The sequence below is a fragment of the Ammodytes marinus genome, assembly GCF_949987685.1.
Source record: "Ammodytes marinus genome assembly, chromosome: 3".
Classification (NCBI taxonomy): domain Eukaryota; kingdom Metazoa; phylum Chordata; class Actinopteri; order Uranoscopiformes; family Ammodytidae; genus Ammodytes; species Ammodytes marinus.
In genome coordinates, this window is record NC_137232.1 from 22,539,707 (window position 1) to 22,555,433 (window position 15,727).

At 43.7% G+C, this 15,727-nt stretch overlaps 1 protein-coding gene across 1 annotated transcript in view; it reads left to right on the forward strand.

The window, feature by feature from the left end:
* arhgap35a (Rho GTPase activating protein 35a) overlaps positions 1-15,727 on the forward strand; it is a 63,258-nt gene that overhangs the window by 30,026 nt on the left and 17,505 nt on the right. Inside the window, exon 2 of the mRNA XM_080053605.1 lies at positions 10,040-13,889. Within this exon, the coding sequence (XP_079909731.1) occupies positions 10,155-13,889 (3,735 nt within the window). The 5' untranslated portion in view covers positions 10,040-10,154. The remainder of the gene's footprint in view (positions 1-10,039; positions 13,890-15,727) is intronic.

Consider the following 15,727-nt stretch of genomic DNA (forward strand, 5'->3'; position numbering starts at 1 on the left):
TCAAGGAATGCCACTGTACTTTTTCGACGGTGCGGAGGGTAGATGGATGATACGATGAAAGACCCAGAAAAAAGTGACGAGAAACCAATTTAAAGAGGAAAATGACAGATACTCTAAAAAATGAATGGCAGCGGAGAGGACTGTAGAACGGGTGGAGGGCAAAGAGGCAGAGAAAGTGGTTTGCAATCCCTTTTCAACAGGGGCTTATTTCTTTCATGTTTAGGCTTGTCAGGGCAACGGCAGCAAGAAGTGCAGATGAGCGATCGTAAAGTAGCCCTGTCTGTGTACCATTAGCAAACCGCAAGTGCTAAGCACTTACCAGAAGCTTCTCGTGTTAACCTCTTCCTCTCCTCCCCCGACGCTAACACTCTCTCATTCCTACCTCACTTATTTATTTATCTATATATTTATATTTTTAATTTTCACACTCAGGATATTGACACTCACATCTCCTCCGTAATGCATCCACATCCAACACACATTCCGTGCTTTTCTTTTGGCACATGTTATCTCATCTCTTTTGTTTATAAACAATACAGGCCTCCAAAAAACATTTTTAGTTTTCAAATTTGTTTTATTCTAACAAGCCTTTCCTCTCGGCCATCTCTAGTCTAGTCAATAAGTTTGTTCGATGAAAAAGTAATTACACATACAAAGCCAATATTGGGATCTTCTCTCGACATAGCTATTGTTTGAATCGGGTTCTGTCTCTTAACTATTGGCGAGCCTGTCAAAACCAGTTGGCAGTCAGTTTCCAGGCGTACCTCTTATTACTGCTGGCTGCTTTATTAGCCTTCCAAAGAGCAGGGTAGGACTGAGGGGAGTGATGCGAGTGGAAGTGGCACCTATTGACTAGTTTGTCTTGTTGCGCTACTGGGTGAGATCATGCTATATAAGGGATACTATTGCTCAGGCCAGCCCCATTAGCACCTTGGCTCCACACATTATAACATGAAAAGAACAGACCACAAACAGCGTGGCATTTGCGCCATCACACTGATTTCCCATAGCTGTTGGCGTGCAGCGTTTTCAAAATGGACACTGTTGTTACCGAGCTTACACTTTCCTGCATTCTGTAGAAATGGGTTTATACTATCTTCCGTGTCTTTCGGCCTACCCTTCATTTCTGTCATTTCCAAATTTAATTGGTCTCAAGATTCTGCATCGCCCCAAACATTTGTCTTGGCGGAGAAAAGGAAAAAGAAAGAGTTTATTGCACAGTTTATTTAAACGTTTGCAGAAAGCAGGGGAGTTGGAGGGCACGCTTCCGTGTGAGATGAGTATCTAACGTTGGAGCATATGGTGTAGGTGTTGGGTGGCTGTTTTTGTGTGCACGATGACCATCTGTCACCCAGTAAGACTGTGATCTCTGGTGGATGTAAGATCTCCCTGTAGGAATCATACCACCTAATTATATGCAAAGCCTGCAGGTTCAAAGTCCAGATGGAAAGACATTATCTTTTTATATTCTGAGTGCTCATCAGACAGCAAATTATTGTGTTGCTCTAACGTCCAGGTTGCTCTAACGTCCAGGTGATAAATGTTCAAATGTAGCTTTAATTGTAAATCCGGTGTAGTTACTGTAATGTATCAGGCGATGAGTTTCAAATGCGGTGGCCTACTAATGGCTCTCTATTTGAAAAATAACTATGTAATGGCAAGGACAAATGCTATGGCTTATTGTTCTAAATCATAATTTAATTGAATTTGGTAGTGTAGCAAATTAAAACGCAACATTTAAATAAAAGCAAATAAAAGAAGGCAACTAAGTAACTGTTGCCCCCAAATGTAATCTGGCAATCACAATCTTCACAGCAGTAGATATAGTGATTAAAAATGAGCTCTGGTGGCAGCGGCATTGTACTGTGAGGGAACACATCTTTCCCGTCTCGTTCACCATCTGGAAAACACACCCCACACATCTATTAAACACCCACTCGGGTTAAGGATGAGCGCTCCACTGAAAATGGGTTAATAATGACAATTAAATTGAAGGTAATGTCAGCACTGATCTGTCGCTCACAAATCATTGTATTTTATGGGGATGGCTTTCTTTGCCCAGGAGAGGAATTGTGGTTTTGAATAAGTGTGACTCACTGAGTCGAGTTATTGAAAATCTAAGAAATGCAGAGTCATATTATTTGTTTTATGGAGACATTCTCTTTCTACATGAAGCCTTTCCACCCAGCGGTCAGACTATGGATGCATTTATCAAGGAAATGAAGAGGACAAAGTTCTATTCTAGCAACTGTTCAGCTGTGCTATTCCTTCAGAAGCACCAACAACACAACACAGCTCCTTTTTCTTGTTTATGGGCTCTTTTGTTGAGGAAAACTTTAATGCATGCGGTCTGATTTTATTTGTAAACAGACAGGATGTGCTGGAAGCAATTTTCAGTTTACACTTATGCACCAAGACGTGAACAACATATATAGTTACACAGACACATGTGTAAATAATGTTTTGTTTGGAAAAAAAAAGGTTTAGGTGATATGATATCCAGCCCTTTTTGTATTTAAAGACTAAGGGAACCCAGTTCTAAAATGAGACACATTTACACACAACACAAACACACACGCACACACCATTGCTGTCAAGCCAATTATACTGTACATCGGCAGTTGAAATAGGAGACAGATTCAGGTGGAAGTTTAGCAGCGGGGGTTTGAAGACCACCATCCCTCGTCTAAGAAGAGAGCAAAATGCTGTCATATTTGCACACAAAGCTGGTATGTGTTTGTGTGTGAATTAGCAGCACCCCCCCCCCCCTTTCCTATTTAGTGTGTTGGACATATTTGCTTACGGTCTATATCTTGTCTGTGTTGCAGCTGTTTGTTTGTGCTGTTCCATTGAGTTTGGCTGGGATAACAGGAGAGCTGTATTGAATGTCTGAATGTGTGTATACAGTTGTGGTGATGCTGACAAGCCCTCTAGCACGGGAGAAGGGATCAGATGTATGCTAATATCACCGGCAGACAGTCTGCTTGTCTGACAGGGCTGCAAGGTTAGGTACTACTGCAGGAGAAGAGAGAGAGAGAGCAGAGACATGCTCAGACGGAGGAATATAAGAACAGGAAATATAGGGAGAATTAGACAAGGGCCAGGGGGTGTTCAAAGAAATGGGGAGTAAGACAGTTCATGCCTGGCAGAGGGAATTAAGAGGGAGGGAGTAGAGGCCCACAAATAAGCTTATGTGCCAAAGGGAAAACACAGTCATGTCTGTCTGTCTTTCTAACTGCGCATGCAAAGCAACAGTTGTTGTTGTTGTTTATGTTGTGTAGCCTGTTTAACAGGGAATTTCTGGGGCAAATCTCTCCATGTACCAGAGTACACAGCTTTCAGTGTTTTGTGCCCCAAACCCCAGGCAGTTATGCTGCATTTTGCAACATCTCAACTAATGATTATTTTCTTTATTGATTATTCCAATTATTTTGAAAATCACAAATAATACACAAACATGTTGGGGGTGGGTGGATTATACTATCAATTTAGTTTCCCAAGCACAAGATGACCAATTCACATTGCATGTTTTGTGCGACCAGCACCCCAACGCCCAAAGATATTGAATTTATAGTTACATAAAGGATGAATTCAGCAAAATACAGACTTAATTCTTTATTTCTTGTGTTTTTTTTTTTTGGTTCAACAAAACAATTGACTAAAGGTTTCCAGCTTTGTCAGCACTATTGAAATATTCCTCATTATCTCAGGTGAAAGTTGAATAAATAGGGATAATTTTAGAATAATGATTATAAAGTCAAAATCAGAGAAAATATTACAGCAAACTCATCTGAAGGTCGAATAACTAGTGCTGCAGTTGTTGCTGTAGAAACAGTGCCTCTCAATTTTAACTTGCTCACTGACATCTTCGAGGGGATCTCACAGTGAGGACTTGAAAGTGCATGTTTCTGTGTGTGAGTGTGTGTGTGTTTGTAAGAGCAGATTAAAGTGTTTGCAAGTTTGAAATTTTAAAGCTGCCATTGTCCATGTTTCCAGCACATTATATTTAGCTGTGCTATCAGGGAAGCCTTCTGTTGCAGTTGAAGAGGTTAAACCACAGTGACACACATTCTCTGCCCTTCTTGCCCTTCGACTCTCTAAATAGGCTGCCCACTCTTGCGAGTTTCTTTTTTTCATCCGACTTAAACCTAGCTCCTTTACCGTTCTCTGCCCCTTGAACTGTTCAGTTAAAGTACATGTCGTGGGATTTCAGATTAGGCGGTGTGAATACGGTCCTCGCTGCTCTCTTCCTGCTGTCTTCTTGCCCATATCCTGCTTTCTCGCTCCTCATCTTGGTGTTTGTTTATGGTCTGTGTTCTTAGCCTCATTTCTGCTCTTATCCTACATCCTTCCTGCCTCTGTCTGTCTTTCCACCTCTCTCCTCAGGGGGTCTATTACTCACTGGCTCTGTGCAGTGCCAGTCAGAGCGGGGAAGTGGAAGTGTACTCATAGTTTAGTTACTAGTTACTATAATTATACTACCCAGATAATCTGGAACATAATGGAAGGGTGTTGAATTAATAACATAGATTGCATCATTAACTGTATGCATTGCGCATATGTGTTTAATATCAGTACGCCTGTGCACATGTATCAGTACGCAAATGGTGCATTGGGATTAAGTCTGTGTTTAGTGTTTTTGTTGTTTGTTTCAGATAGTGCTCATGCACAGACAGCGTCATTGATGATCCCCCAAATGGAATAAAAAGCAAAAATAGCTTTGGCTAATCCAACATGTCCAATAATCCCAGTCACAACTGACTATGTGATGGCTGGTTGGTTGCTGCATCTATATTCCTACGCGTTTGAGTGCAGATATGTCGTTTTATGGCACTGTTAGGTCTATTGATTCAGGCTGAGTTGAGCTTCAGTGGTTTGTCTTTAAGTGTTCGCATCTTAAAGCAATAATTCATTACTGTTGCATTTGCTCGTGTGGTTTGCTTGATGTACTTTGTTCGCCTGGCCACATGTGTAATACATTAGCAATGGTGCTGTTTGCAGTGTTTATGCTTTTGTGATGGTGCATGCACACATCCACATTTCCCCACTCTTTCCATGTACTGTATTTTCTGTTTTGAAAGTGATAAATGGATGTGTCACATTTGTAAAAGAAACAAATGACTTCTGTCTTGATGGATACAGGGATTACACTGCACCACAGGGCGAGTGTGGTGTGTGGAGTCAGATTTTAGCATTTGTATGTTGTTTTTAGCCTGTCTTCATCAGCATTGTTCATTTAATATATACCTACCCCCTTGTAACTCTGTAGCCTACATATGTGTGTTAATACCCCAGATAGTAGTCACACCCACTACCCACTCACAGCCCATGGTTTCTTACTAATGGACAACAAGTCTCCGGAGAGGGATACAAGAAGGGCAGTGGGGGGAGTGTGGAAATGAGTAATGGAGTCAGAGTCGGAGAGATGAAAAAAATTCTGACATATGGAGATTGGAAATCTATAACATGAGGATAATGTTTTGGGTGAGAGCATGAGAGAAAATGGAGGAAAAATACTAGAGGGAGGAGAGCAAAAGTGTAACTGGTTGTAGGCTTACGTCATGCAGAAGGAGTGAAAAAGAGAGGGTAAACATTTTTTTGGCCGAAGGAAAGGCAGGGCCTGCCAGCCAGCGAGCCTTGTATCATAGAATAAAGGGAGGGAGAGAGAGAAAGAGAGAGTTTTTCCCTGTCATCATCATCATCACCATCACACTGCTTCATGACTATTTCATGACTTTTGTGTCTTGTCAACTCCCAGCCTTCCTGAGTGTTTAATACTGTACGACCAGAGGGCTTGCTGGGAAACCATGCTAGCAGGCTTACTTGTTTTCCATCTTCCACAGTTTTCAATATGAGCTGTGTTGCATTTGGTTAGAGATATGTCATCGCTTTGTGATTGTTTGTTAGGCAATAACTTGGAGAAGATCACTGTGATATCTCTAAACACCACATATAATGATTTATTTCCTATTTCCTTCCATTTTCTCACAGTTTCCCAGTGTGAGTTGGAGGAGAGAAAGAGCGCCCCCCTGCCTCAATCCACACATAAAAACCTCATAACGTGTTTGTTTATCCGGTTTAATGTTTTTTTTAATGCAGTTTCTGTCCGATTCGCTCACGGAAAAAAATGGAGCAGACGCCAAAACCATATGTGCTGCTCGGCGTGGCTGGTCTGGTGTGGCCGGTCAGATCTGTTTACAGGGGCACCAAAGTGGAAATGCACTTCCAGGGGCTTCTGCGTCCAGTGTGTTTCCGGCGTTACATGCCTGGTTCTTCCATGTGCTCTCTCCATTAAGGGCTAACATGTCAAAGGATCTTTTGTTGTAACAAAACAGGCCTGACTGACAATTACTTCAAACTCCTGGGCGATACTCCCATGCCTCTTCTGCTGTGCTCTGTAATGACTGGAAAGCAGCCACCCTGTGAAGGCTACATGGTCTCTCCTCATGGGCAGTGAACACAGCCTCTTCCCCGCTGCCCTTTGTAGCACGTGTTATCGCCAACCTCACGCCCTGCCGCCCTAGCATTGGCTTCAGGCTGCACTCCAAACACCCTACAGATTCAGGTTATCTTCCACTGCTTCTCGTGTCCTTGAGACAGTCCGTGACCTTGAAAGGGCCGGCCCAGTCAAGGCGAGATTGCTGTTTTACTGTGTTATGACTGTTTTAAACCAATAGACTGGAGAGACCTTTTTAAGAGATTATTTGTGTATGTTCAGCTTGTAATGCTTGTTTGTGATTGGGCAGCGGGGGGAGTGGGTGACAGTTCAGACCCTGACCCTTAACTCATCCAGGCCTCACCACGCCCTGCCCCTCTTCCCTGAGGGGATTCCAATGTGAAGCTCACATGACCCAGGCCACTGACCTCTCTCGCCTTGCCCTCATGCCCATTCTTCTCTATACAGCCCCATCCTCTCCATGTGCACTAACTTCCCACCCTCTTGTCTCCTCCCCCAATGCCTTCCACTCCTTCCTGTGTAGCTTTTGCACCTTCTCCTATACTCTCTCCCTCTCCTTGTTTTGATTACCCTCATGCTTTAGGGTCAGAGGCAGATGCAACGCAGGCCCCTAACCTATCTCTCAGCCCTAAACAGCCTATAGGCCCCGAGACAGTGGTATGTGGCTGGACATGCGCACCAGACACCAGGCCTCAGGGTGAACTCGTAGACTGGCTGCCTTACTACTCTATAACTGGACTGCTGCACTAAGGCTAGCTGTACATCTTCATAGGTCTGTGGGAAGAGGACACATACTCCCTACATGACCAGTGTGTTTATGAAATGGTGTACTTCTGCATTTGTAATTTAATTTACCGTATATTCTATGTTTCTGTCAGTTTTGCTTGGGCATGGCGGCCAATGCTGCATTGTATTTTCTTTCGTAAAAATCTTCAGCTATGTTCTAAACAATTGCATCCTTAAGTCAGTTAAGACTGGATTCCGATTGGCCAGCTTCTAATGGCACTGACAAGTCACCCGGAAAGACCAGAAGAAAAACAGATTCCCAATTCTGCCATTCCTTTTGATTTGATTTCAAAATGACCACAGCTCCTTGTCACACTCACAAACCTAACCTGCACTTTGCTGCAGTGACTGACTGTCACAAAATGTGTATTATCTTGTATATTCACATACACTGTGCATATATAGGAGAGAGAGAGAGAGATAAAGAGATAGCTGGGGTCAGTGAAGCAGATGTTAGCAATGTATCTGTGAGAGTGTTGAGCTTGGCTTGCCTCCAGGTCCATATGGGACTTAAGGAGTGCTTGACTTAATTTAATGCAGAGAGTCTCATAACTGGTCGCAAGCGTGACCTATTTCACACATGACACGATGATCACCGGGATAAAAAAGTAGTCTGCATGCGCCCTTTATGCATGTGCTCAAATAGGTCATTTGTGCTAATGTAGGTCTTCAGCAGGGCTTCCAAACTTATCTTTATGTAACACCCTCTGTCATCTCAGTAGGCAGATACTTCAAGAATGTCAAAACAGTTTAGACATGCAGTTCACACTCACAGCAACCTTTGGAGTAGCAGAGCTCACACCTGCCTGAAATAAAATCCCCTTTGGTTCGCCTCCGAAAGGAAACCTATACAATTGAATATGTAGAACATGACATCTGCCCTTCATAATTGTAATAGCACTAAATTAAAATGTTAGAAATTACTAGGGAAGAAAAAAATATATGAGTAGGATACATGTTGTGTTCAATCATCCAGCAAACCATATCCAGGGGCAGCAGGACATTTTTTGTGGCTGATTGTAGTCGAAGCTGTCCGCTCTGTAATGTGAACATGATTAGGTCATGACACAGGTGCGCTTTTAACCTGCTGACTCAAGCTCTATGGATACCACACCTGCAGTTATTCTCATCTAGTCAAGGCTGTATACTGCACTGTTTTCTGTCTTAATTTGTTCACAGACTCAACACCAAAAAGAGAAAAACCATGAATTAACCATAATTTCTGGCAGGTCATATATTTATAATTCTCACACACACACACCACACCTTATTGTACACAGACGTGGTCCATCTCTGGGTTCCTTGATACATTTTTCATGCCTGTTTCTCTACAAATATCAAAACACAAGACATTCTTTTTGATAGTTTTTTATTTTTCTGCTGGAACTTGCACACCTAGTGAAAGACTGGACAGGTCTTGCCTCTGTGATGTAATTCACAACCTGATTGGAATTTGCTTCAGTGAAACCCAGGCTTTGCCACTACTGTCAGCTTTGAACTTCGATTAGTGGCACAGCTTTTTCAGATAAAGACATGTACAGTATACAAGGTGTGTTTGAAATTGCTTTTTATCTACAGTGTATTTCACGGTAGTGAGTTTCTTACCCCTCCTACCCTTTTTCTTGTCATTTTCTACACCTCTGGTGTAGCAGTGTAGGACTTTGAAGTTTATCTTTGCGCATACACAGTTCTCTGTTGTCTGACAGATTCTATTCTGCAGCCATAAAGGCTTTGTCTGTTTTGTGCTATCTGTCAAAACAGCTATTCATGATTAATAGTGGTTTTAATGTCTGTTTTACTGCAATTATGCCTCACTTATGACACAGAGGGGGTGGTCTTCTACTGCAACTTGGTATGCTGGTTGTCTTTGACAATTTTGTGTTGTCAAATAGGGCCAATCCATGAAATGCATTTCCAATCCCTCGTCCTCACGTCCTGAGCTACTTACATGAAAATTACACAGGATTGGTCAGTCAACTAAATCTCCAGGTGTATGTGCTATTTCCTAACAGCACAGCAATCTATTTTTTGTATCTACTGTATGTACCGTAAATATGTTCCGTCATTAGTGAAAGTGCATCAGCAAACTCTGATCTGTTTGCAGAATGCTGTTTGGTGTGAAATCATTGTGTGAAAACATGTTTTTGATGGGGATTAGTCGAACAACACAGTGCAGCCTTTTTAAAATGCAGATGGCTTTCCCTAGTTGGCCAATTAGTAATTTTAGCTCTGGAACACTTATCTTCTTTCATCTTCTTGTGTGTGTCTTTCATTTGGGGGGCAGAGAGCTTAGTGGGCCTGTTTTCACAAGTGTGTGATGGTGCGTGCGTGTGCACATCTATGTGTCTGTTTTCTGCAACAGTGAAAACACCACATTACTTACTGTACTGCTGCTGGCAGTGAGACGACCAACATTACTGTTAGATGTCAGATAATAAGCCAAAACACATATCGAGTCTCAGGAATGTAACGTGGAAGGCAATATATTCCTGTCAGTATCAACATTAGATGAGTTAAATCGAGAAAAATTGCCATACTGAGCTACATCAGCGTTAAGTAATGTTCAGCTTTCCAGCAGCTTTGCCACTGACCTCAATCTTTTCAGGAAACATTCAGTGGAGAAATAGGATCACAGATTAAACATTATTAACAGCACACAGGCACACTGAGGGAATTTAGATGAGCAACACAATTGCTCTCCAATAATAAATCCTGTCATTGGAATATTTCTTTTTTGTGTATTTTTCTGGATTAATCATATCCTAATTTTTCTCTTTCTCTCTCTCACATATGCAGGGCCAGACCCCAACCCAGTGAGATCCTCTTGCATGGAAACCCTGCTTCCTTGGCAACCTTCTCCTCTCCCTAGACCTAGTGGCCAGCATGGCAGGATGAGCCTCTGCCAGCGATAATGATGGCCAAAAAGCAAGATGTGCGGGCACCCACCTACAACCTGGTCGTGGTTGGCCTGTCCGGCACGGAGAAGGAGAAAGGCCAATGTGGTGTGGGCAAGTCCTGCCTGTGTAACCGCTTTGTCCGGCCAAGTGCAGATGACTTCTACCTAGACCACACCTCTGTTCTCAGCACCAGTGACTTTGGAGGCCGTGTGGTAAACAATGACCACTTCCTGTTCTGGGGAGAGGCTGGGCGGACGGTGGAGGAGGGGCCAGAATGTCGTATGAATGTGGTAGAGCAGACAGAGTTCATTGATGATCAGACGTTCCAGCCCCACCGAAGCACGGCCCTCCAGCCTTACATCAAAAGGGCAGCTTCCACCAAGCTGGCTTCGGCTGAGAAGCTGATGTACTTTTGCACAGATCAGCTGGGGCTAGAGCAGGACTTTGAGCAAAAACAAATGCCTGAAGGCAAACTGATGGTGGATGGCTACTTACTCTGTGTGGATGTAAGCAGGGGTATGAACCGTAGCTTTGAGGACCAGATGAAGTTTGTTACCAACCTGTACAACCAGCTAGCCAAAACAAAGAAACCTGTGGTACTGGTTCTCACCAAATGTGATGAAGGAGTTGAGCGCTATATTAAAGACTCGCACACCTTTGCTCTAGCTAAGAAGAACCTACAGGTAGTAGAAACATCAGCACGCTCTAATGTTAATGTTGACCTAGCATTTCTGACACTTGTTCAGCTAATAGACAAGGGTAGGGGAAAACCCAAAATTATCCCTTACTTTGAGGCATTGAAACAGCAGAGTCAACAGATTGCCTCAGCCAAAGACCGCTATGAGTGGCTGGTCAACCGAATTGTAAAGAACCACAATGAGACATGGCCAAATGTCAGTCGCCGCATGCAGACTGCCCCCGAATACAAGGACTATGTTTTTCTTGAGGGGACAGCTAAATCCAAGAAGCTCTTCCAGCAGCATGTGCATAGACTTAAACAAGAGCATATAGAGAAACGTCGGAAGTTTTATCTAAGCACACTGCCACAAGCCCTGTCTGTACTGCTACCACAGTTGGATGTGATTGACCACCTGAGTTGGTCAGGAGTTCAGAAAGTTCTGGAGACAAAGAGAGATTTCTCCCAATGGTTTGTAGTGCTAGATGACACCCCTTGGGAGACCACACCGCATATTGATAAAATGGAGGATGATCGAATCCCCCAGGACCTCCTGGAGACCCCTCCAGCTGAAGCTATCTATGAGACCCACCTGGAGCAGCTGAGGAATGATCGCAAACGGGCTGAGATGAGATGGGAGTTCAAGGAGAAGTTAAGTGTATCTCCTTTCATAACACCAGGGAAACCCTGGGAGGAGGCCCGTAGCTTCATAATGAATGAAGACTTCTACCATTGGTTGGATGAGGCTGAATATCTGGATATCTACAACAAACACCAGAAGGAAATCATTGACCGCGCAAAAGAGGACTTTCAGGAGCTGCTTCTTGAATACTCTGAGCTGTTTTATGAGCTGGAAGTAGATGCAAAGCCAAGTAAAGAGAAAATGGGAGCTATTCAGGAGGTGTTGGGTGAGGAACAAAGGTTTAAAGCTCTGCAGAAGCTACAGGCAGAAAGGGATGCCCTGGTATTGAAACATATCCACTTTGTCTACCATCCCACAAAGGACACCTGTCCCAATAGCCCTCACTGTGTGGACAGTAAGATAGAGCAGATACTGGCCTCCAGATTTCCTACCCGCTATCCATCATCAGACAGTTCAAGACTGGATGGGGGAAGGGCTGAACGGATAAATCTTGTCATCTTAGGGAAAGATGGGCTTGCCAGAGAGATGGCAAATGAGATAAGGGCCTTGTGCACCAGTGATGACCGGTACGTGTTAGATGGAAGGTTGTATGAGTTAGCCCTTCGTCCCATTGAGGGCAACGTACGTCTGCCGGTCAATTCATTCCACACACCAACCTTTACACCCCATGGTTGCCTGTGTTTGTACAACACAAAAGAATCCCTCTCCTATGTTGTTGAAAGTTTAGAGAAGCTTAGGGAGTCAACAATAAGCAGAAGGGAAAGGGAAAACTGCTTAGCCCAACTCCCACTGTCCCTGCTTCTTGTAACCAAGCGAGGGGTGGGCTCCATAGCTGATATTGGGGGGGAAACCGCTCAGACTCTTATCCAACAAGGGCAGCAGGTGGCTGGAAAGCTGCTGTGCACTTACCTAGACCCTGCCTCTCCGGGCGTGGGCTACGGGCGCAATTGCAATGAAAAGCCTATCAATCTGTTCCTTAAGGGCCTCTTAGAGTCACGGAGAAGCAAAGGGAGCAGCTCCCCTCCCTTACCCCCTCCATCTTCTGCCTTCAGAGATGCTCAGTCCCAGCCAACTCTAGAGGCAGACCTAAGGATAGTCATGTGCCTGATGTGTGGAGACACGTACGACATAGACCAGCTCCTTGCTCCCTTCGTTTTGCCCCAGTATTGTCGTCCTGCCTCCAGCCTCAGCAGTGGCACGTCAGTTTTGCTGGATGTCGGTGTAGGAGGCCAGAGACAGAATATTGAGCTGTCACTGCTCTCCTTCCATTCTTCATTCTCACTCCGCAAGACTAAGCTGGTCCACGGCTTCATTGCTGTTTACTCTGCCCGCCGCAAGGCCTCTATGGAGACATTATGTGCTTTCCTGTGTGAGGTCCAAGACATCATCCCGGTCCAGTTGCTTGCAGTAGGGGAGAGCCAGATGGAGCTGTCAGACTCAGAGTCAGCTAAGGAACAGGTCAGTCAGGGCGAGGAACTGGCCCATGAATTAGAAGCCAGGTTCAACACAGTAATATGTGGACATGGTGGGGTGGTAGGGGGGCTTCATAAGATAGACCTTTTCCAACCCTTCCTCAAAGAGGTGGTAGAGAAGCGTACTATTGTTGAGGCCACACACATGTATGATAATGTGGCTGAAGCGTGTACCAATGAGAGCATCAGCCCTCGCTGTGGCTCTCCTAGCCCAGTTAACATTCTTATGGACTCAGAGGATGATATTGACCCCTCATCACCTTACCCTACCCTGAGGGAGGATGGTAGTCTCAGTTCCCACCTGGCTGGCTTCAAACTGCCAGATCTGGATTCAAGTGATACCTTCTCTGTCATTTCTGAGCTTAGCACCTTTGAGAGCAAGCTGAACAACAAGGTTCCTCCACAAGTGAAGCCCAAGCCTGTCCGTAAGGTCAACCTCGGCCCCTACATGGACCAGCAGGGTGGCACAAACCGCCGCTCTTTGCCCCAAGCTGTTACCTGGGCTCCTGGTAGTGATGGTGGTTATGACCCCTCAGACTACGCTGAGCCAATGGATGCTGTGAGCAAACCTCGACCCACAGAAGAAGAGACTATTTACTCTGTCCCCCATGACAGCACACAGGGCAAGATTATCACCATCCGCAACGCCAACAAAGGTCACGCCAACGGGAGTGCTGGTGGGAATGGGTCAGACAGTGAGGCTGATAGCAGCTCATTGGAACGCAGGAGAAAGTTGTCCGCCATCGGGGTAAAGCCTAAACTTTACAGAGACAGATCCAAACGGCTTGGCAAGTTCAGCAGTTTCAGGACAAGCTTCTCCATAGGCAGTGATGACGAGATGAGCGGTCCACCCAAGGCTAGCCAGGATGACGTAGGAGCCCAAAAGGACAACTCCATTGAGGAGATTGAGGACCCCAAAAGGAGAAATATTCTTAAGAGCCTCCGCAGAAATACAAAGGTTAGTGTTTGTGTATCCATCTGTTTTAAATACCAGTGACATACGGGTTAAATATGAGTGAGGAAAAAGTTAAATCTTGAATTTGAATTTTTAGTTGATTGAACTATTCCACAAATTTCTTTGCAGTACATAAAAGCGCATTTGTTTATTTACAGAATGTATAAAATGTCCACAATACCAATTATAATTAGTTATTGGCTGGTGAATAACTCTTATCATAAAAGTCAGGGAACAACTAATGACTTAAGGTATAATCTCTCTACTTTTTGCAAATTTAGCTCAGTGGAAAACACAACATACACAATAAAATCACTATTATAATATAATGAATGAGGTTTTTCTTCCCTCAGTCTTCCCTTAGCCCAGCTGTCCTGTTAATCCTAACCCTACATTTTTCTTACTGTGATGTCACAGTAAGAAAAATGTAGGGTTAGACAGTGAGACCATAAAACACTCTTTCTGCCTTTTCTCAGGCTAGGATGAACCAATTTCAATTTTCTTTTGCACATTTATACTAAATAGGATCTCAGAGTTCAATACACCTTCATATTCCCACCAGTGAAGTAGGTCTTTAACTTCTACACCACAAGGCAGAAACTATTAATGAATAGGGACAGAGCCACAGTATGTGTGCTGTGCTGATTTATCTGTTCATGCACATGTATATGTCTGCTTGGTTGCATCGTGCTTCCTAGTATATGATAGCTGGTGTAGTAATGTTTGACATTCATGTCATAAAGATTTTTTAGCATCTTAAAATTCTCACTACAGCAGTACACAAAGAGAAAATAAAACTAATGTTCATCAAAGCTGGTCAGGCAACAATAGGCCTGAACAAGCATGACAAATACGAGGTAATGTCAACAGTCTTGGTCTTTCGTTCAGAAATAAAACATCTACTCTTAACTAATAATTTACAAAAGCTGATGATGAAATCCTCTTGCTTTCATTCATATTTGTAGAATGGCTACGTTTTGTTAACAACTTGGTTGCCAAAGGATGCATTCATTACTGATCTAGCCATTGACATCAGCATCATCTAGTCAATGCAGTGTTCCTAATCACTGTTGTGGAACTGCAGTGAAGTATAGTGCCAAGACCAGTCAACGTGCTCCTACAACTCCTTCGCTGTCAGCTTGGATTTCATTTCTTCATTCTCTTCATTCTCTCATATTCACAGTGCTTGTCTTATTTATTTGCTGATTCATACTTTCTGCTTCTCACATTCCTGTCACAACTCTTTCTCTTCCTCTCTCCCTGTTATATTGTCCTCATATCTCTCTTTCAGCTCCATTTTTCTGCTGGAGGTTTTATTGCACAAGCAGGAATCTCCTCCTTCATTTAATTTGGTTTGTCCACCTCTGTTTGCCCCTCTGTCGGTCATTGGTGTGCATATCTCTAACACGTGTTGTGACGATACTTTTGACCTTCCACTGTTAGGCTTATCAGACTGGAATGCTGTTCAAACACACACATGGCTTGGAGCAGAAGTGTCGACTAAATAGGAGTTACAGTGCTTCTGTGTCAATGATAATTACCATGGCTATCAGTAGTGTATTGAACATTAGGGGGATGATTAATGTTTTCACACACTCAACTGTGATGTCCGAGTACCTGCATGAAGGCTGGCTTCTTGCACAGCTCTTAAATGCCAATAGCACTTATTTTATTCACCAACTGACTTAGCTTGCTGTGTATGCAATACCATTTGTCCTAATGAAACAGTGTGTATGGATAGAGTACCAATAAATCAGACAGACCGACGTTGGCAAGTATGCAAACGCCAGTAGCTCTAAATTCTAGCCGACCCTGTGCTCTGGCCCTGCCCTTGTAGTGGG